The 22,926-nt window shown below is 38.5% G+C and overlaps 1 protein-coding gene across 2 annotated transcripts in view; it reads left to right on the top strand.

The window, feature by feature from the left end:
• Window positions 1-22,926, top strand: part of NPNT (nephronectin) — a 77,197-nt gene that overhangs the window by 20,102 nt on the left and 34,169 nt on the right. For both annotated transcript variants that reach the window (XM_081812032.1, XM_081812031.1), the window contains one exon: window positions 13,064-13,156. In XM_081812032.1, the coding sequence (XP_081668158.1) occupies window positions 13,064-13,156 (93 nt within the window). The remainder of the gene's footprint in view (window positions 1-13,063; window positions 13,157-22,926) is intronic.

The following is a 22,926-nucleotide window of genomic DNA, read 5'->3' as shown; positions in this document are numbered from 1 at the left end:
ATGTCATCTTAAATAGATTAGCCTTTGTCCCAGAGTTGCAGAGGAACATTGTAATGATATTAAACAAGGAAATTACATAATCAAATTAAATTTCAGACGTTGTAAGCTGTGCTAATAGGTCAGATCTAGCATACAGGTGAATTTAGTCTCGTTCACAGAGTATTTTAACATTTCTTGAGATAGCTGCCAGTATTTGACAGGAAACATGGATATCAGGCTTTGTTGAAAAATCAGTAGTCCTGCATTACTGCAAGGAATCGGTGGGCTGCAGTTGCTCAGCCGCTGTCCCGTTTGGAAGAAGCACGTACGCCATTTTGCCATGGGGCTCACTCCTTCAGGGCAAATGCCTGGGACCTCTAGGCACTATAGGTTGTGGGGCTAATTTCTGAATGTTTTCCTGATTGGCAGTTTAGAGAATAGCTTTCTGAGGCTCAGGATTCGAGGCTATTACAGTAAACCTGAGAAATTAGGTTTTATCTTAAGTAGTAAAGGTAAGAACGGAGAAAAGGATAGGGACTGAAAGGTACTTTTAAAAAGGGAAAGAGGGAGAGGCACGCAGCCTCAGGACGGTGGTGGGGCGCTCGGGCTTTGCAGACAGCCACCACTGGTGTGGCGGCTTTTGCCACTAGGAACTCTGTTTTTGAGAAACTTACTTCACCTTTCTGCACAATAGCTTCTTTCTTGTGAAAATATAGTTAAGAGCCCTACGTCATAGGGTTTTTATGAGGATCAAAGGTGAAAATGCTTACAGAGCACTTGGCTCAGTAACTGGCTCGACGTTAATTCACATTCAGTAAAATGGTGGCTGGTGGTGGTGATGATGGTTATGGAATGAGGAAGATAGAACCAAGGATGACGCCCAAGTTTCTGGTGTGTTATTTAGTGACCTAGAGAACATTGAAGAAAGTGCAGATGACGACTTCCACGCTGGATGTGGTATGTTCGTGGGGCTTGTGAGACTCTGCAGTGGAGGGTGTGGTATGTGGTTGGATTCTGGGTCTGGAGCTTGGGGGGCGAGATCTGAGCGGGACCCAGGCTGTGATTTGATGATCTTTCCACCAGTGTCCTACACGAACCTTACTCCCCACTGTCAGTCAGCTTCTTCAGTCAGCATTGATAATCATCGCTACTATGTCCATAGAGGATCAACTTTAAATGGTATATGAAGATTGTGGGAGAGGTAAAAATACTATGTTATATGTTGGCTGAAATGTTATCTACTCGTTTTAAGTTTTTGAAAATAAAAAAAATCCTTTTCCAGTTTACCATTTTGGCTGGGAGAAATCACCCTGTGCAAACAATACGTCCTCTTTTCCCCTTTGGGGGTTTTTCTGTTTTACATCACTGTGACTCCTAATTCTAAGCAAATATTCAACTAAAGATGAATCATTGTTAGGAATAAATGACCACACTTATTTTCGAAGTTTGTATTCTTTCTTAACTGAACGTATTCAACACGAGCCCTGCCTCAAGTCCTGGCTTAGACGCCACCTTCCCTTCTCGGCATTCTTACTTTAGCAGGGAGAGGTCTCCTCTCCTTGCTCTACATTGAGTTGCAACATTTGCATTGAGCCTGTCTCACACTGCCCTACACTGTGGTGATTTGTGGATCTGTGTCTTTGGTTCTGCCAGACTGGTAGTTCCATGAAGCTGGTGACTGTGTCTTATGCATCTTTCTGCCCAGTGCAGTAGCTTCCACTGTGCCCTGTCCGGTTCAGCTCAGCTCAGCACACTTTTGAAGGTATAAGTACCAGGCATGTCTGTATACAATGGATAAAAAAGATAAATAGGATGTAATCTTAATAACCAGATTGTGGTTTTTCAGGAAGGACAACTTACTGGGAAAATGAATATATTTAATTTGCCTGTCTTATGACCTATGTTATAGATCATAGATCTTAACTCTTGATTAAGATTCCAAAAAGAAACCAATTTACATGCTTGAAAACACATAAAATATAATCTGTGGCATCTGCTGCTTACAGTCCATTGATGTTCACAATGATGGATAGACTCCTGATTCTTTGAGGACAAGGCCCTCCAGGCTGACACTGCCTTCACTGTGAAGGACTATTTTCTGCTGGACCCTATCACAGTGGACTGTCCTTGTATTTCTAGATCCTCTGCTGCTTCATGTGTCTCTGGATTTGCCTGTGCGGCTGGCTCTTGAATGAAGGGCACGACACCCATCCACATGGTGAATTCCTTCTCATCGGTTAAGATTCAGTTCACATTTCCTCCTGTAAGCCTTTCCTGATATTTTTTCCTACCCTTACCTCTTTGCAGAGAAATTCCTTTTTCTATATTCTCTTAACACTTTGTTCGCCTGTCATGTCTGTCTTTGCCAGGAGACTGTGCTATTTCAGAGCAGGTATGGTGTATTTAAAGAGCTCAGAGTTGGGGCACCTGGGTGGCTCAGTCTGTTGAGCATCTGACTTTTGATTTTGGCTCAGGTCATGATCTGGTTGCCCTGAGATCAAGCCCTGCATCAGGCTCTGCACTCAGTGTGGAGTCTGCTTGAGATTCTCTCTCTCCCTCTCCCTCTGCTTCCACCTGCTCTCTAAAATAAATAAATCTTAAAAGAGAAATAAAGAGCTCAGAGTCTAATGGAACTAGATAAGGAAAATAACTTTGTAATAATGATCATATAGCATGGTGTATATATATATATGAATATAAACATATATAAATAATTTATGATAGAAGTGTGCTTATGAAAACACTGAGAGGCTTTATGACAGCACTGAGAAGGACTCCAAACTCAGAATGAGGGTCTAAAACAAATCTCGGAGATAGTAATGTTTAATCTGAGTAGTACTGAAGCCTGAATGGGTATTAGTCCAGCAGACAATGGAAGGAAGGACATTGCATGGAAAAGCATGGAGGTATCAGAGTATGTTGTTTTCTGGGAACTGCAATTAGTTGGTGTATTTGTGGATGTGATTGCAGAGGAGGCTGGTGGGATAGGCAGGAGTCAAATCAGAGCTGTGGTGTTGGTGTTTGAGTTACTACGATGAGCTAAGTAAACATGCTGGGGAGTTGGTGACTGAGTGAGCGTAAGGAGGAGAATGGCAAGGTCAAATCATGGGTTAGTGAGGTGCCTGTAATCGCAGGTCAGGCCTGGTTGAAGTCCACAGTACTGGAGGCAGGGAGGCCATTGTATCATCACTTATTTAGTCAATCCTTTACTGATGGTCATTTAGGTTGTTACTAAATTTCTGCCTAAGGTTCTTCATCAGATAAATTTAGAACAATTAATGAAATAATGTTTTCCTAAAAAAGCAGGAGGCCAAACTGACGAATGCCTCTCACATCCTGTAAATCTATGCATAGTCACAAAAGGGATTCCATTATTTTAATAGTAAATATATGGCTCAACTCATTATATATCAGTGACTCTTTTAAACAAGGATTTTGATTGCTAAAAGAAGTGAGAGTAGTCACATTAAATTTTGCTGGCCTTTTGTGATGATTGCTCAGTAAACCTCGAAATTATAGCATCATCTCCCCAGCTAAAATAAATTACAATAATTTTTAACAAAAACAAATACTTTAATATGCCTCATTATATTCTAATGAATTCTTACATTACAAAGTCTGATGTCTTGTAGATTTCTTTCTGCTCCTTTCCAAAACCGTTTCCGACTCTCTTAAACTATGTAATTGATCATTTCCTCTTCTGTATCCTTTACCTGCATCTCTTATGAAGACATCTTTGCTTACTTCTGTCTCTCCTTACTAGACTTACCCTGTTGAGAATGAGGACTTGGCATCTTATTGATTTGTATTCCCTCAGTTCTTAATACAGTGTCTTAGACACTGGCACTTTTCTTCTTTGACGTCTTTATAACGTTCATTATAGCTAACATTTCATTGAGCTCTTACTATGAGATGGGTACTGTCCTAAGCACTTTATTTGGATTTTTCTCCATTGACTCTCCCAACAACCCTATGGATAAGTTCTATATGCACCCCGTGGGTTTACTATTTCTTTAGTAAAAAATGGGAATTCTGGCTACTCTGTCTGGTTTAACCTATGATATGCATTTTAGAGCAGAGAGAATCTGGGTAGTCTGCATATGTCTCATGTTTCCTAAGTAGTAGAGCTGGGACTCTAGGGGTCTAACTCTAGCATCTGTATTCTTAAACCCTTCTCAAGAGTGCATTGAGAAGTGAACCATGGCTCACAAGTTAAGTAATAATAATTGCCAAGGTGTGCATATTATTCTACTGGTGTTTATAAATTTTTCCCATTTTTGTATTTGAAAATTTTCAAATCCACAGAAAATTTGAAACTGTAGGAACAACAAACACCCATATACTCTTCATGTACAACCATTAACATATTGTACATTTTTTCTCTCTTTCGCTGAACCATTTGAAAGTAATTTAGAGACAAAATGACACTTGATGCCTAAATATTTCAGCATGCATCTCCTGAGAGCAAGGACATTTACGTACAAACCACGATATAATTATCATACATAAGAAATTTAACATAGATACAATAATATCATGTAATAAACAGTATATTTAGATTTCCCCAATTATCCCAATAATGATTTTTATGGATTTTTTTTTCTTTTGTATCCAGAGCCAATCAAGGATTACTTAGCACATCTAGTTGGCATTCCTTCTTGGTCTCCTTTGGTTTGAAACAATTCTACAACTTCTCTTTTTTTTTTTTCCTTCTTGACAATGACTTTTTCTTTTTTAAGATTTTATTTATTTATTTGACAGGGAGAGACACAGTGAGAGAGGGAACACAAGCAGGGGGAGTGGGAGAAGGAGAAGCAGGCTTCCCACAGAGCATGGAGCCCGATGCGGGACTTGATCCCAGGATGCTGGGATCATGACCTGAGCCAAAGGCAGATGCTTAATGACTGAGCCACCCAGGCGCCCCGACAATGACATTTTTTAAAGAGTCTACATCAATTGCTTGGTAGAATGTTCCACAGTCAATTCAGGCTAAACCTTTTTTGCAAGAATATTACATAGGTGATCATATATTATGATACTCGCTTTGCACATGATGTAGTTCTGTTTTTGGTGATGCTAAATTTGATCACTTGATTAAGGTTCTGTCCACCAGATTTTTCCACTGAAAGTCACCTTCTTTTTATGAGTAAGCTGTCAGATGATACATTGAAACTGTTCAAATATCCTTTTTCCCAGCAAACTTCTAACCAGTGAAAGTTTTAACATCTGTGGATAATTTTGCTCAAATTAATTATTTCAATGGTGGTTGTAAACTTGCCTTTTTCAAATTCTGTCATTACTTCTACATGTTAGCTGGCATTCTTCTGTAAAGAGGAACCCTGTCCTCCTTTTTTAGAATCATTTTGGACATACGGATTCTTTTGTTACTTAATTGTTATCAATTACTATTCTTATTTTTCTTGGTGCTCAAATTATCCCAAATTTGGCCAGTGGGAACATCCCCACGCAAGCTTCTATGTCCTTTTCACATGTTTCCATCATTCTTTGAATCATCCCTGCTTTTTGTCACAGCAAAATATCCCAGCCTCCCTGACTCAGCCCTGATTCCTTTTATTGTGGAATGATATTTAGAAACAAAGATCCAGGGGTGCCTGGGTGGCTCAGTTGTTAAGCATCAGCCTTCAGCTCAGGTCATGATCCCAGGGCCCTGGGATCCAGCCCCGCATTGGGCTCCCTGCTCCACGGGAAGCCTGCTTCTCCCTCTCCCACTCCCCCTGCTTGTGTTCCTGTTCTCTCTCTGTCAAATAAATAAATAAAATCTTTAAAAAAAAAAAAAAGAAAGAAAGAAAGATCTGGGGGCTGGGTATGCCTATTGTTGCTCTTCACCTACTTAAAAAACAAAACAAAACCGGGCACCTGGGTGGTTCAATCTTTAGGTGTCTGCCTTCAGCTCCTGTCATGATCCCTGGATCGAGCCCCACATGGGGCTCCCTGCTCCGTGGGAAGCCTGCTTCTCCCTCTCCCACTCCCCCTGCTCGTGTTCCCTCTCTCACTGTGTCTCTCTCTGTCAAATAAATAAATAAAATCTTTTTAAAAACCCCCAAAACCAAAAAACAAAACTTACTTCACACTTCCAAATAAAGAGTAATTTCTTACGTGTTCATAAAGTTTCATTTGACATTAATCTAAATTCCACCCTTGTATCACATTAGAAGCAGAAACGTTAAAATTGCAAGTAAATGCAAAATGATAGCACCTTTTAGATTTATTTTTTTTAAAGATTTTATTTATTTATTTGACAGAGACAGCGAGAGCAGGAACACAAGCAGGGGGAGTGGGAGAGGGAGAAGCAGGCTTCCTGCTGAGCAGGGACCCCGATGTGGGACTCGATCCTAGGACTCTGGGATCATGACCTGAGCCAAAGGCAGCCGCTTAACGACTGAGCCACCCAGGCGCGCACACCTTTTAGATTTTATAAGTGGAAAGGGATAGTGCTTAATTATGTCAAACAGAAGTTGGTTTGAGATACAAAGGTGCAGATGCAGGCACTTATTTTCTTTGGTGGACTTCAGGAATTAAAAATTAAATAGTGAGGGATGCCTGGGTGGCTCAGTTGGTTAAGCATCTGCCTTCAGCTCAGGTCAGGATTCCAGGGTCCTGGGATCGAGCCCCGCATCGGGCTCCCTGTTCAGTGGGGAGCCTGCTTTTCCCTCTCCCTCTGCCTGCCACTCCCCCTGCTTGTCTGTCTGTCTGTCTCTTTCTGTCAAACAAATAAAATCTTAAAAAAAAAAAGTTACATAGTGAGTGTGGAAATAGGTAATTGGTAAATGTCCCTGAATTAGATGTTCCCAAAGACAAAAATAAAGTTATGTCAGACAACTCTTGGAAGATGACCTTATATAGGCCAGAAACTCTTCGTTATTTTAATTTCATGCTCTCAATGATCAATCGATTGGTTGACCTGATATTTGACTATAGTTCATGACTAAGGCCTTAATAAAAAATAATGCTGGACAAAATACGAGAACAAAAAACCTGATAGCTGTACCGGAACTTTAGAAGAGATAGCAGTTACAGACTTCAGTGATTGAGACTCTGGAATTTGTTACAGAACAAGCAATGGTGTGGAGATTACTTGATGTCTACATATTCTGGTAGCTACTACTTTAATTTTCTCAAATATAGATTGTGTTCTCAACTGCAACTTTCATTTCCTGAAAATGTAACTTAAATACCTTTACACCTTTAATCACTTTGGCCTTCTCTCCCCCTCTCATCCTTCCCTCCTTAGGGTTTTTCTTCTGTTACCTCCAAAGCGATTCAAAATGCTAGGCTTTCTGGCCTTGTTCCAAACACAAGAAGAACTAGTGGATTGACCATGAAAGAGGGATAAGAATTTTTTCCTGAAATTGAGCAATCACTTAACTTTCTGTGCTTTCACTTCTCTGCTGGTAAACTGAGTACAATGTCTGTCTCTTTCCTGCCTTTTATGGATATTGTGGGAATGAATGTAACCAATCATATAGAATGAGTTCTGTATCACTGAGAGCACTTAATACATAGTATTTTATTGTGATAACAATCAGAGGCACTTTATTTCAGTTTTCACTACAGCAGGAATTTAGATTTGAAAATAGGATAATGGATACCAGGATACAGAATATTAGGAAGGCTGCAGAGTTGTTTTCCTCTGGAGATCTTAAAATCTGTAGGATTCTTTCCTCTGGATTTTGTTTTACCTATGCCATGGGGTAGCTCAAGGCCCTTTCCATTGGAGCCCCATGAAATCCTGCATCCCGTCCTTCAGGCCCCATGAGTACAGCTCTGAGCTGCTTCCAGCTTCTTTCAGCAATTGTGTCTCTTCCAAGGCCAATTGTTCTGTGAAAAAGATCCGTCGTCATATGTTCCTATTCTCCTCACAACGAGTTCTTCCATAGCTGGGTTCTCCAAAGCTTGTTAGATGTGATGAGAGCTCTCTGAAATCTCCCGGATTTGTATCTGTTCATTTTCCTGCCTGCCCTCGCATACTTCTGTGTCACCTTTGTTTCTAAATCACACACCTTGGAGGATGAGGATCCTTGTTCTGACATACCTGACCAGCAACATGATGTAGATGGCAAAAATTACAAGTGAAGTTTAGGACTCCACAGACCATCTTATTTACATTAGAAAATCCTTCTGAAGTCACTAACAACACCTGTGGCTGAGTTGGTTTTTCCCTTGTCAACTCTCCAGAGCCACCGCCTGCTTGGGCATCTCAGTGTGTCCTGATTTTTTTAAATGTTGACCCTTGACTCCCAGGGTGATTAGTTTCCTTAAGAAACATTATATAGAACTGATGTGGGAGTTTAATTGTCCCCTAACTTATTTGAAAACTCATTACATGGCAGTGTCAGAAAACCATTCAACTCTCAGAACCCCAGTTATATCAGGATGAATTTCCAAGAGTAAAATTGTAGATTGCAATCCCACAGAAGAGATGTGGGCATGGGACATGAAAGAGCTATGTCTGCTTTGCCAGTTGAGACGTGCTGCTTTTTCTAGTTCAAAAAAGGACAGAGAGGTTATTTTAAGGGTGCTTTGGAGATGATGCTATAGGGATGTTGGAGAGTAAATTTTGAGTGTGATTTGCCCGTTTGGGCTTAATTCTGGCATCCAATTTGGGGGGGGGAACTATCATTCATTGGCTATCTGATCCTCACCAGACTTTTATTTACTGAGTTGCTAAACCATATGTGATACAAGAGGAGAGTGGGCCACCAAAGATGGCCCAAAGTTTTGTCTCCAATCCATGTGAAGGTCAGAGGAGCAACACTGCTTTTCCTGATTAAGAGACATGTGATTTCCTCTAAATCACGTGTATTCTCTGTCTTTGATGTTTTTAGAAGACCATTCTAAAGTGGACCGCTAAAAGTACACCACTTACTCTTTTGATTTGGGTTTTTTATGCCCCTGACCTGCCATCCACAGCAGGTTGTAAGGGTTGGTGTGTGCTGGCTCCCGGAAGCTCATGTTACAATGGAGAGGGTGACCAAGAGGGGGACCAGTTTAACAAACGTTGGAATAGTGTTTCTCTCGTCTCAAGATGAATATGTATCTTTTAATCTAATTATTGAGATTTAGAAATGAAGTTCTTTAGCTGCTTCTATGATTATATGGTATTCTAGATCTAAAATAAATTTGACAAGTGGTATTTCTTTCCTAGGATCTACTAACATTTCTATTCTAAATGCATACCAAAGAAAACATTTGCAGGCTTGATAATAAACACAGATGAAGTCCGATTCCACAACTTTGTGTTCAGTAGTAGTCCATTAGGAACTGTATTGAGCTGCAAGTAACAGTGACACAAGGAACAGTGCCCTAAATTGCTAGGATGCTAATTTAGGGTTAATATTATGACTTCTTGCTCTGTACTCTTTTCCCTTCTCAGGATCACCTCATGGTCGTAAAGTGGCCACTGTAGTTCAGTGACTAGTCAGCCACCTTTTAAAGGAGCATTCCAAAAGCCCAACTTCTGTTTACCTACAACCAGCCAGAATTTAGTCACTTGGCTACCCAGATCTACCAGGGAAGATAGGGAATGTAGTTTTCCAATGCTAACTCATTCCCCACTCCCAAAACGAGCAAACAGAAAAGCCATTCTAGTTTTCAAAAGAAGGAATAACAGATACTGGTAAGCACCCAGCGATTGCTGCCATTAGTACTTTTATGATCTGCCCTAACCTTTCTTTGGATCTCCTCTGCTGTTGTAAGCACTTTACAGTGTAGCTCCCCTACAGCACTTGGCACTCACTGAGAACCCCTTCACTTCCCTTCCCTCACACTTTGTGCATATCCTGAAAGGCTTTTGTCTTCCATCCCAGCTGTCTCAGCCTCTTAACCTCCGGGACATTGCTCAGATCAGGATTTTCTAGGGGGTCCTATAGTCATAGTTGTTATGACTATACTATATTATGACCATCCTGCCCCTCCCCCCTTCCTTCTTTCATCTTCTTTCTCTGAGTTCTTGGTAAGTTTGGGCCAATATATTCTAGTTTCATAGCTAATTTTTCATATCCTCAGTGACTCTCCTCCCCCCTCCCCAACACTCGCCTGTAATACGTGTATATAACAAATGTTCAACGCGTGTTTATTGAATTCCATCACAGACCCAATGCTAGCAAGAGAATAGGAGAAAGTCCCTTTATGCAACATTTTTCTGAGTGTTTTCGTAAGAGAAAATAATTGGTGATATCAGCATTTTGAGTAATCTATCCCATTGTAGCTGTTGGCTAATATATAGGCCCTTGGTTACTTTAGTGAATAGTCCATCGGGTAGAAGTGCAAATAGCAGTTCATTTGAGAATTACTGACACCCTAAACACGTAAGAAACATTAACAGCCTTGGCCTCTTGGAATGTGTGCATTTGATGTGCCCAAGATTAGGGCACTGAAAACAAACAATGAGAAAGGGAAGGGGACAATAAAAACTTTTGTTCCTCCACAGCACGTGGAAGGATGATAAATGGATGGTCATCAAGCTGGTCAGGAGGTCAAAAGGCAAAATAGCCTAGGCACCTAGAGTTTGTTTCATAGCATGTCCTCTTCTGAATAAACTTTTTCATGTTCTTAAGTAGTACTTCCTAAACTACCTTTTCATGTTTTTAGAGATATTTTCAAATTCCAGCTATTTGGGGGGATTATTAATTTAACTCATACTTACTGATTTTGAGTTTTGTTTTTTTTAATTATGACCCTCTGGGTACCTCAGTGATAGTTGATTCGTTCAGGTTGTGTTCGTATATAAACATTAAAATTTATGGCAAATCTTTTTTTTTAAGATTTAAAAAAGCTTTAACTTGCATTTCCTGGTTATGGGGCCTGGAAATTATATAAAGACTGGCTTATTTCTGGGACTTATTTTAAAAACTGCATATAAACCATCTACTGGCATACAGTCGACTGAAGAATAATTTTGGAAGGCCCTTCTTACATTTCTTAGAGATCGGAACAAAATGGCTTCCTTTTGAATTTCATGCCATGTCTAAAATCAGATTTTAAGAATTTTCCAAATGCATTTCTCTATCATTTACACCTTCTACTCAGCTCACCCCTTCTTTCTGCAAGCTTTTTAATACTTCTTGAGGAGCACTGTCTAAGGATTAGTAGTGATACAGGGTCCAGGTGGGGTGACAAACAAACAGGAAAGCCTTGAAGTAAGATTGGCAAATAAGTCCCATGGAGTGCCAGGTGAGGGAAAGGTCAACAAGAGTTGAGTGAGGAAATGTAGAAAACATCAGAAATAACTTGCCACTCAGTTTTACAGGAGTATTTCGAGTTTTGAAGGAAACGAAGTTGGAGAATTGTGAGAGAGGAAACCAGGAGCATATCCCAGAATGAAAACAGCTGTGGCTGATATGGGAAGTAACAGGTGTCAGGGACTTTAGAACTCAGGGTCATTGTCGACTCCACTCCCCTTGGTGGATGTGTCTGCTCTTCAGTGCTTACTGAAGCCCATCTTTTCTGTCACAGATCATGCCTTTCTCATGTCAACCAGATTTTTTTCTAGTTCATCCCTCATATCACCACCAGGTTAATATCCCCAGAATGTTTATTTTTTATCAGGTCATTCTCCTGATGATGATAATAAACTTCCAGAAGCTTCCCATTTCATATAGATAAAGTATATATTCCTCAGCTGAAATTTAAGGAACATCATTATTTGATACCAGTCACCTATCTATGATTGTCTACATCTCATTTTTCCACTGACAGTAAGCTATCTCTTTAGCTTGATTCTGCCTTGGTGCCCTCTGAGTAAATGATAGTCTGTTTTGCTGTATAACTCTCCTTACCCTGGAGAGTCTTCCCCTTCTCTGTCTACCCTTGCTTGAAGAACCAACTCAAGTCTCTCCTGAGGCTTTCTGTGCAAATCTCTGTGAATATGCTTGTGTGATGATTTCTTCACAAATTTCGTATGTGCTACCCATTTTGTTCATAAACAAATGTGTTAAATGCAAAACGACTATTTGGTCTCTTCATTTATGTCGTAAGCTCTTTGAGACTAGTGACAGTGCTATACAATGAATTTTCTTCTTTTTTCACATCTGGCATAGCGCCACCCACCTATTCGGTGTACAGCAAGGTTTCTCAGCCTGGCGCCATCACACTTTGGGCTGGATAATTTGCTCTAGAGGGGGCTGTCTGAGCATTGTAAGATGTTTAGAGCACCCCTGTATTCTACCTGCTAGATGCCAGTTGCACCCTCTCCCCAGTAGGACAACCGAAAATGTCTCTGTTTATATCAGATGTTCTGTAGGGGACGAAGATGGCCTCAGCTGAGAACCACTGGTATGGAGTAGACAGAATAAATTCTGACCAGTGTCTTGGCAGGAGTGAAAGACTGAAAAGCTTTGAATGATGTTTTACAGTGTTTTGGAATCCTGAGGAAAGACAAACTCAGTTGACAGAAGATAATAAATGTAAAATAGAACTTCCTATTTGCTGTGATGGGCCATGGCAAGGGTTAAGGCAATTGTACCACACCTAGGGTTGAGAAAGATCAAAATGACAGAAGTATTCTTAAGTGGAAGTTCCAAAAATACTGAGTTTTGGGTTTTATTTTGTTTAGAACCATTTCATATTAGAAATAACATTTCTAGTAAAATAAGTATTATTTAGTGGGAAATTTATCTGGAGTTCACATATACCCATATCTTTCGACTAAGAACTACTTTTTGAAGCGTATTTGGGGGAATGAGTTTGAAATTACAGATACAGGTTATTGTAAAGTTGTAACTATTTGACAAACATCAGTTGTGTTTATTCATAGTTTTACTTTTTTTTTTTTTTTTTTTTTACTATTTTAACGTTGCGCTTAGGTTTAGCAAATTTTCCAGAACCTAGTGATTCACACACACTCACACATACACACACACACACACACACACCCTGCACATATGTGAGGATTAAGTCTAAACAGTGCTTTAGCACTCCAAGACACAGTGATTTTTGTATTTCTGCTACTCTGATGGTAAATTTTTAGTCTTCTCTTTGATTATCAAACGGCTACATAACACAGATTCTGTATGATTGATGTTCCACTGACCTAGAAATAATGCATGATATCCTCTTTCCACAGCGGTCTGCCGGCCACAGTGCAAACATGGTGAATGTATCGGACCCGACAAGTGCAAATGTCATCCCGGATATGCTGGAAAGACCTGCAGTCAAGGTAGGAAACCAGTCTGACACAGATTAACAATCAGAAGCCCCCTCTGTTTCTGCCGCATGTAAAAGTTTTAGGTTCTCAGGCCAAACCACTTTTCCATGGTGGTTTTTTTCAAAAATGTGTGAACTGCCATTTTCTGAAAGATAAAAATATAATGGTAAATCTTAAAATATATTTCATCAGATTTCATCCTCTTGTTCCTATTCACGGATACTAATTAAAATGTGTTTTAAGGAAGAGAATCACAGCATCAAGTCATGTTGAAGCCTTACATTCTGCTGGTCCTTGTTCTTCCACGAGCTTAGTTGGGAAGCCCTGGCAAATTGTGGGCCTCCTTGGACCCCAGTGAGATGGAACCCCTTCAGTACCCAGAGTCAGGTAGGAAGTCTGACTCGAAACTGAGGTCCCTTCAAACTCTGAGCCCTTTGATCTTTGAGATTAAATTCCCGTCAACTCTTACCAGTTTGCAAAGTTCCTCCGAGAAATAAAGATTTTGACAAACTTATTTTTAAGTTGCTTACAAAAGCAGACATTCATTTAGCACGTTGCCCCAGGTATTTTATATATATTATCTATTTTCATTATTACAATGTCAGGAGGTAGGTAGAGTGTTATTTATGATAATTAAGGGATAAATAACAACTTACTGTTATTTTTCATTGAAAGAGATATCAGAGATATTGTGTCTTGTCAAAGTTCACAGAATTAGTTGGTAAAAGACCTAGTATGTCCACTTAGAACTTTTATCCATATAATTCATATTTTCTCTGTCAATTTAGTTTTAGATGAGAAAACATTATTCCAAATGTGATCTTCTGACTTGTGCTAACAAACCTGACAAGGCTTGTCTTTTTAATTAATTTCAACCCCAAATGTTCTATCATTAGGAGTAAAAAAATCCCAGAAATAAAGAAAAGCTGGGGTTAGATTTCCCCAGAAAGATACAAGGATAAAAGCGTCCATTTTTCACTTATTTCTTAAATTGAAGTAATCCTTTCTACCCTTTTTAGTGTTGAATGGAACAGTTACATGGGGCCTCACTGTCCCATAGATAACTTACTTCGTCAGATATGGAGATGATATTGTTGAAATACTCCTGTTCTTCAATATGTGATACTCCTTGATATGTCTCATGTAAACTCATGATTAATAGGCATAATTTCCACAACAGTCCAGAACACTGGTGTTTGAAAAAGTATAAGGAATTATTCCTGAACTGTCCGTTGAAATCCATGCTAATGAAATGTGACATGTCTGATGTAGGAGAAACTGTTATTCTCAAGTATGTTCTGTATGATCTGTTAATTTGATTAACTGATTTTTTCCAGTGCTGCTTTTATAATATTTTTTAACTTGGAAGTTACCAAGCATGCCTGGATAGCCTTTTTGAAGTAAATAGGGTTTTTGTTATCTCAGTTTACTCTTTTAAAAATCCATTTGACTTTCCTTCCCCAGTCTAAGTTTACAAGTAGTGACCTGTCACTACTTGTAACGTCCGATACATTCACCATGTTTGCAAATTTATGCAAATCATAAAGTTGTACTCAAACCGATTATTGAGTTATCAGTGTGCATCTGAGACTTCCAGCATGCTTCCCTTTTTAAAGTGGAGAACATAAACCGTCAGAGGTTTCATTAATATGTCAGTATCATAAAACTTTGTTGTCCTGATGCCAGGAATTTATACAAAGAAGGTTATTATAAGAAGCCACTGTTGAGATTGCAGAGAAATCCATTTAAATTTATTTGCAGGAGCTACATCAACTTTAATATGCTTCAAAGACACTGAAACTATTATTGTAACAAGGATCTATCTCTGGGTATCTCCTGTTTTCAGAAAACCAGTTTATCATGTACTTTTTACTGTAATACGTACCTGTTTCTCTAAAGAAAAATTGAAATATACTGAGTTTAAATCTTGCCTCCTAAAACTATATTCCTTAGGGGAAAGAGGATTTCATTAGTAGCAAAATGGGATTTTACACTGGCTAAAAGTAGTGCTGACACTGAAAATGTAATTACAAGGCCAATCCTGAATATAAAACTACAGCTTACAGTAAACCTATGTGTTTTGATCATCCCTCTCCTTGTCTTCCTTAACAGAAAAGCAACGTGGCAAGTTCCCGATGGCATGGTTTATGCTCTTTGAGACCCTTTATGGTCTCTGATTTCTGGGTCCCTGAAAACTATTATTAAAATGACTTGCACATGCTAAGTGCATATTAAATATTTGCTCAGTGAATGATAGTTTTATGTAATGGTTCTTGGTCCTGAACACCCTACTTGTAAGGGTTCCATGGAGTTGTCCAGCCAGCACCTTAGGCAGCCTCTGAATCTGTGGACCGAGAGCTCTGGTCAGGGTGAGAGGTGGCTGTGAAGGACCTGGGTGAGTGGGACAATTGTCGAGAGACACTAAGAAACGTGAATAGAGCAAATTGTCTATATTGGTTACACAACAAATCAATGTAGACTGTTTTTTTATCTGGACCATACATCTTAAGAAACTGGCAAACATGCCTCAAAAATATAGGCAAACAGCTTTCTTTTTTCTTTTTTTTTTTTTTTTAGCTTTCTTTTTTCTTGAGAGAAATGTTAAGAAGAGGTATATTTCAAATGATTTCACAGAACTGAAAATTAGCTTCTGATTAAAAGTAGGTTTCTATATGCTGGCTAATTGAACATAATAATAAAAATAAAAATAAAAGAGCAAAAAAAAAGTTTCTGTGTAAGGCAAGTATTTGCTAAAAAAAAATTTGTTGCAAGTGGTGTACTATAAGAAATAATCTCCTGGAAACTTGATTGGTGGAGTGAACAGCTTGTATAAATGGCCAGCATTTAACCAGAGCTTCCGGGGTCAGCTAGAAGAGCAGGGTGAGCCCATGTGGGAACTGGCTTAATTTTACAGCCTTGTCGCAAGATTAGCGTGAATCTGCTGTTGGTGGCTTGCTTTTCCCTCGGAGTCGTTTCTGGATTTGCCGTAGCTAGATCACATATAAAATCATGGGCTTGGACTGATCATTAGCATATTCTATACAGCACATGGGGCCTTTCACAATAATGAAATTCTAACTCGGACTCTGGCAAGATTTGCCTTTTTCTCCCCACCTGATTTCTCTGGGAATTTTATTCAGGCAGAGTCTCCTCTCTGAGTCTCTGTACCCATACGAATTCTCTTTCCCTTCAGCCAAAAAGGGATACTGTTATAGATAATAACCTTTTTATAACTTTCCCAGTAGGGAATGATTTTTATCGTGTAAGGTGTCCTATCGTTGCATATTTTCAGAAATGAAAGACATAGGTTTTTGAATGCATGATGTGCTTTATAATGATTTCAGAAGAAACAATTTATAAATATCAATTCCTAATGTTTTGACAAAGTTTACGTTTCACGTTGAATTCCTCACCCCAAGAAAAGAACCAGTAGCTTGTAGCCCAGAACTGTACAGTAAACTTTGGTGGCCTAGGTAAATCTGAAAGTTGATTGCCTTTCTTAACCCTAATATTAAGGTAATTTCTGACAGCCTTACTTTTTGAAAGATGGGTGATTTCAACCCAGAAACCAATGTTCATTTAATTTGAAAGTTTTAACTGGCTGTTAATACTATGAAAGTCTTAAAACAGGAGGTGATTGCCTTTTTGACTCTACTTTTGAGTCTTATCCATCTTATACTATTTTGGTAAGTTAATAATGGCAATAGTTAACCTTCTTTGTAGGAAGCTTATTGTATATGCCTACTAAATGTGACCTAAATATAACATAAGTTCTTACATTTGAATGAAAACACTGATGAACTACCATGCTATTTATTTAAATAAGCTCTTTATGCAAATCATAAAGTTGTGCTTAATTGGGGTATTTTAAACTATTGGACAACATAATAATAGAGGAAGAAGTCTTAAGTTGGACATTAAAGACCTCAGCATCACTAAACAGAGCAGGTTGATTGTAATCAATATTTGTATAATCTGCTTTCTGAGTTTTCTCTCCTTGTTGATGACTAAAATAATGCTTTAAAAAATGACCATCTCTTCTTTGGTGGTTTCTATAAAGAGTGGTGTGAGAATGATGTATGTGTGTGTGCATGTGTGTAAAATGTACATGTGTTTTGGGGAGGCAAAATGGCAGTGAGAAATTTTAAGGAAAATAGAAATTCAAATTTTAAAAAGAGAAACTGGACGAACTAGAAACCCATTTTTAAAAAGTATGTAAAGCATTCTTTTTGAACTCCACCAACTTTATGTAATTGTTTAATATATACTTATAAAGATTTTTAGGGCTAAAAATGACATCAATTCAAAGTTGACTCTTATTACCTTCTTCCTGGTGTGAAGATGAACACTTCTACCCAACTCCTCTTGACCAAGGCAGTGAACAGCCTCTTTTCCAACCCCTGGATCATCAAGCCACAAGTTTACCTTCAAGGGGTGAGCGTGCATTATCTCAGGTGGGCTGCACTCCCACCTGCACAGCTTCCTGCAGTTTTGTCACTTCTTGCAAATGTTCTGAAGACTAGTCCTGGAGTGCCCAGCCTTCAGCATCCTGAGCATGTAAAGCAAGTGGCGGAATACCTGCTGCTGATTATCTGTGCTCTAAAAAGCCTGGAGCCTCCACTGTCCTATCACTGCATCAAATATTGCTTCTCTTTTCCTTTTCTGGGTTTCAGGTTTTCTAAAAAGCAGGTGGCAAAATAACTTTTATTTTCATAGGTGAAGTCAGGCATTCCAAAGCAATGGAGATTGGGTGATGAAGTCCTCTTCCCCACCACCGTATTTGGAGTGTAGCGTTTTAGGTTACCTGGAAATCAAACCATACATTAAATTTCTTCTTTTGGTGTGTATTTTGTGACATTAGAAAGCCTAAGTTCTGGTTCCGAATAGCCTTTAAGTGGCTATGTGATTATGAGCAAGTCATGTAATGTGTCTGAGTCCTAACAAACCAACTGGTAACAGGGGGAGAGTAATTCCTGCCCTCTTCATCTGCAGGGCTGGTGTGGGAACAGGAACACCAGAAATACCAGTGTTTTCATTGTCATGGAAAGTTCTGTACAAAAGTTAGGTGGCAGCATGATTTTGCGGTTTTTGTTCTAAAAAAGACTGTATCCTTCATCCGCTCATAGATTTAGGAACTTAGAATGACTGAATTAAAATAGTTTAAATTATTAATTATTGTCTCTCTGCTGTTGGGGAACATAATGCACTTGCGTATCTTCTGCATAGAGAATTAGGGCAATAGGATTAATTTCAACAGTGATAATTTAAAGAATAAAATTTATGGCAGTTGACATACTGACCTCTGTTTGCCTGTGACCTCCACGTTAGTCCTGTAAAATGTAAAAGGTTAAATTTCTCAGACACTGCCCAGTTTAAGGGTCAAAGAAGAAAAGAAGTCCAAATGCATTAAATGAATGAAAGATTATTTTCCTTAAAAATCCATTGGGTTATCTTATTCAATGCATCTATTCTAGATTTTTCAAGATACTTTTCAGTGTCTGCATGCTAATAAAATTTCTGATTCTTTTTTTCCTAAAATGTAATTATAATGCTGTGCAGCTTGCATTTTTGTTCTGGACTAGCTCTCTTCTTAACCCCCCCACCCCCAACCCTCCATCCCACCTCCCCAAGCTCCTGAATCCATCAACTTGCTTAAATATACTCCTCACTGTAATAAATGTTAAGAATATATACTTCGTAATTAAAGCATTTGAAATGTAAGTGGTTTAATTGTAAAGTGATGTCTTTTGATGTGATAAGATAGGCACATGACAGAATTCATTATTTTTTATTACAGATTTTCCTTATAATTTATGTTATAAACTTCTAGAGAAAGAGCAAGATTAAAGTGAATTTAAGTAAATACACTAAGTTTTCTTCCCTAGATTCTTTTTATCAGCTTTTAAGATTGATTTGAGAAAGTGTGATCAAGGAGCTTGTTCTTTATATTTTTCTGTTTATTATTATAGGAGAATTTACTATAAAATGGAAGTGTTTTTGAACTTCAGACTTGATTGTAACACAAGCATTACTAGGTCAGTAGTCTATTAGCTTTTGGAAGCAGTACCTATTAACTCGATTTTATAAGGCATTAAGTCAATAAGAAAATAAAGTTATGATAATAATAGACTAGAAGCCCTGAAGAAAATTGACAAAAAGAAGTTTATCACCAGGACACCAGATGCTTTTAATCTTTTGAAGCTCCCTGCTTTAGCAGAAGTCAGGACACCAGATGCTTTTAATCTTTTGAAGCTCCCTGCTTTAGCAGAAGTCTGATATTTGGTAAATATTGATAACATGGATTATTGTGGAATTCTATTTCATAATTTCTGCAGTGGTTTTTGTAAGGGTCAGTGTGGAGTTTTTAGGACACGCATGCCTAAGCAGATGGGCAGTGATGGTAATCCCTGGAGACCTCAACACCAGCCAGCTGTCCGGGAATATCAGCCACCCCGTCACCAGCTGTTAAGAGTATGGCTTTCTTAAATGGCTGTCAGTGTCTTTGGATATTCATTTGTCAAATTAATAATAGTAATATAGCCAACAAATGTCTCTACATTTACCCATCGAAGGTTGTATGTTTATTTCTTCTTCCATAATATTTCATAGAGTAATTCCCAGGTGGAGAGTTGTTTTTATTTGTTTGTTTTTGAATTACGACATTGTTTTTCACTTCCTTTCAGTTTCATGATTCTTAACCCCAAAGTGTTTTTTCTCATGGGAAGGAAAGAATAAATCTGGACTGAAGACCACCAGCAGCCCCAGTCTGGATCATGAAAACTCTTCTCCTAGCAATCTTGAGGGGTTCTTTATTGGTCAAACTAGAGCTGCCTCAGCTTGGCTTCAGCTTTAGGTTCATGGACAGAGTGAATAAAGAAATTTCCATCAGCATAAATATCCCTTACATATGAACTGCTTAGAGCTATAAACCTCTGACCAGTTTCTGTCACGAACCCACAAACACCTCTGTGGCTCTTTAAAAATAAGCCTAGCCTAAGGTTTCTTAATTGACACATTTTTCTATCCATCAATATCCTTCCCTTGAGATACAAAATTTAGTCTTACTCTATGGCTTTGTGGTACTGTTCTGTTTTATATTTGCTTAGTGCAAAAAATATTATAAACAAAACCTTTTTCTAATAATGTGCTCAGATTTAAATACCATTTAATATCAATCAGGGACTTGTCAAAGCTAGGTGTGTATCTGCAGGGATCTATAAATGTATTAGGAATGATAATTAACTTCTCTTAGAATATGAGAAAAGATTCCCTGACTCTAATTTTCAGTAAATACTGAAAGAACAGGGTAGAAAAATATGAGAGGTAGAGTGAATTTCTTTCTTTCTTCCTTGATTTAAAATTTTTACTTCATTTAACAGAGGGAGAAGTCAAATTTGTGTTGATACTATAATCTGCAAAGCCCTTTCTTTGAGAAAATTTTTTAAAAAATATATTTTAAATTTTGAATGCCCATGACTGGCCATGAGACAAAAAAGTAGAAAATTGAAAAAAGCAAAGGAGATGATGAAGATACCTAGTTTACTTAGTTAACCTTCCTAGGCTTCGCCCAGCTGGGGACCTGCTCACTGTTGTGTTAAGGTTAGAAAAAAGACCCAAGTTGGAAAGTCAGTAAAATATGAAAACATTGATAAACGTAATTATTAGGTGGTTTTAAAACAGTGTAATTTGGTGGTTTTAATTAAGTGAAATATGTAGATTTCCAATAAGTGAGCAGGTCAGATTTAAATTTGATCAGATGAAAACACCTTTGCCACTAGATAGATCTACATATCTGATTTGGTGACATGGATTAATAAATCATATATCTAATCAGGTGCTTACGCTGGCAATTCCAGACAAAATAAACATGTAATCATATTTCTTTTTAATGAAGTCTATATTTGGGGCATTACTATTTTAGTGTTTGCCATTATGAGTTTTATGCTCGCTTGAAGCAGTATTCAACTTGGGTTAGAAAATTCTTATGTGGAGTTAATTAGTTTATGTTGATATTTAAACCGACAAACCCCAAATACATAATAATAGTCCATTATGTGTCATCCTTTAGTATTTCCATATGCCTTTCTTAACTGCCAAATGAATGAAACGATGTTGGAGGGTAGGTTTTGGGGTGGTTTATTTTGTGACTTAAATACATCAGTAAAGCAGGAAACTGAAATTTCTTCTTTAATCTGAGATCAGTATAGAATCTGTAAGATTGAATAAGACAAACCATAATAGGGATCGCTCTAATTCATGTAGCTCTTACCCTCTGAAAATAGAGCTTTCCTTTGGAAAGGTCAGAGCAGTCGATGTTTTAAAATACTTCCTCTAAACTAAGGTAGGCTCACAGAGTATCTTTTTAAAACAGAGGCAGAAGGAAATTGAAAGAGCCCATCATCAGGAGTGAAGCTAGTAGTAAACTCAGCTATTTGGAGGATATTGGAGTCAGTGAGGTAGATAGCAGGGCACCTGTAGCCATGAGGAAGATAGTAGGGATAGTAAGGTAGGCACGTGTCTGTGAGCAGAATTTTCCCAGCTGTTCTCTGTGGACAGAGACCACAGATACCATGTAATCTAAGCTCCAAAAATTCACACAACCCTCCCGTCGTTAGGAAGCATTTGGTCTTCACACCCCCCCCCCTCCGTGTAACCAGCATAGAAATTCAGATGGTATAGACAGGCTCTCTCTCTTATGTTAATGACTGGTTGCTACAGCTTGTCCTGCTTTTCTTGTTCATTCTTCCATATAGAGAGGTATTTTGAGTGGTTTTACGTGAGTGCTGGGGCTTTCTCACTGTTCTGCATTGACCCCCGTTCTTTTCAGATCTAAATGAGTGTGGCCTGAAGCCAAGACCTTGCAAGCACAGGTGCATGAACACTCAGGGCAGCTACAAGTGCTACTGTCTCAGCGGATATATGCTCATGCCAGACGGGTCCTGCTCAAGTACGTCCAGAACCTTAGCTGCTTTATAAGTGCTCTGCTAGGGTGTGTGCGAAAAGAGCCTCCCAGGCCCTCCTAACCAGGATGTCAGCATGTATTTATGTGTGTGCCTCTGGAACGGAAAATCAAAATAAAAGTTGCCCATTTGACACGTCTAGCGTCATTCTACCACGGGCACCAGCATTAAATTGATTTGGAAGTGGTATTTAAGAATCGTAAACCTAAATGTATTCTCTAGTGTTTTTCCCGACACGCTTTTGCCCGTCTTTCTATCTGGGCAAAGAACTGTTCCAGCTAGAAGAACCTTAGTGCCTATGTGAGGACTGTGTCGCTGTTCACAAGCGTGGACACTAAACTGTCAGCTGGTAAAGAATCCATCAAGTCTGTTGACTGAGCGTAAACCATTCATAAGTACCTTCTCACTTCACTTTTACAGTTCTTTCTAATAGTCTAAAGCCTAAGATAACACTTTTCTAAAAAAAAAAAAAACTACATCAAACGATTCCAATAACGTTAGATTTCATGTGTCTTTGTGAGAAAGAAATGGATCATGTTTTCCTACTATCATTTGGATGTGTTTATAAGATGGACAATCCCCTGAAATTTTCTGTGGGCTGAATGTTGAATTGAGTTTGTGTTTCTATGATCTCTGACAATTGCGGACTTGATTGTTATTTTTACTGAGTTATCTGTTAAGTTAGTTATCAATTAGTTAATTATCAGTTATCTCTAACTGGGTTGTATTTTATTAATAAGTTTCAGTTAATCTTATTTAGCATTGCATATTTAACATGGAACCTTTAGAATTAGGTGAATTCATGTTTAAGACCATGTGGTA

This window comes from Leptonychotes weddellii, chromosome 2 (assembly GCF_054177405.1).
Source record: "Leptonychotes weddellii isolate Sample4059 chromosome 2, ASM5417740v2, whole genome shotgun sequence".
In the NCBI taxonomy this organism is placed as follows: Eukaryota; Metazoa; Chordata; class Mammalia; order Carnivora; family Phocidae; genus Leptonychotes; species Leptonychotes weddellii.
The sequence above is the reverse complement of the archived record's forward strand: the minus strand, read 5'-3'. Positions and strand labels throughout refer to the sequence as shown.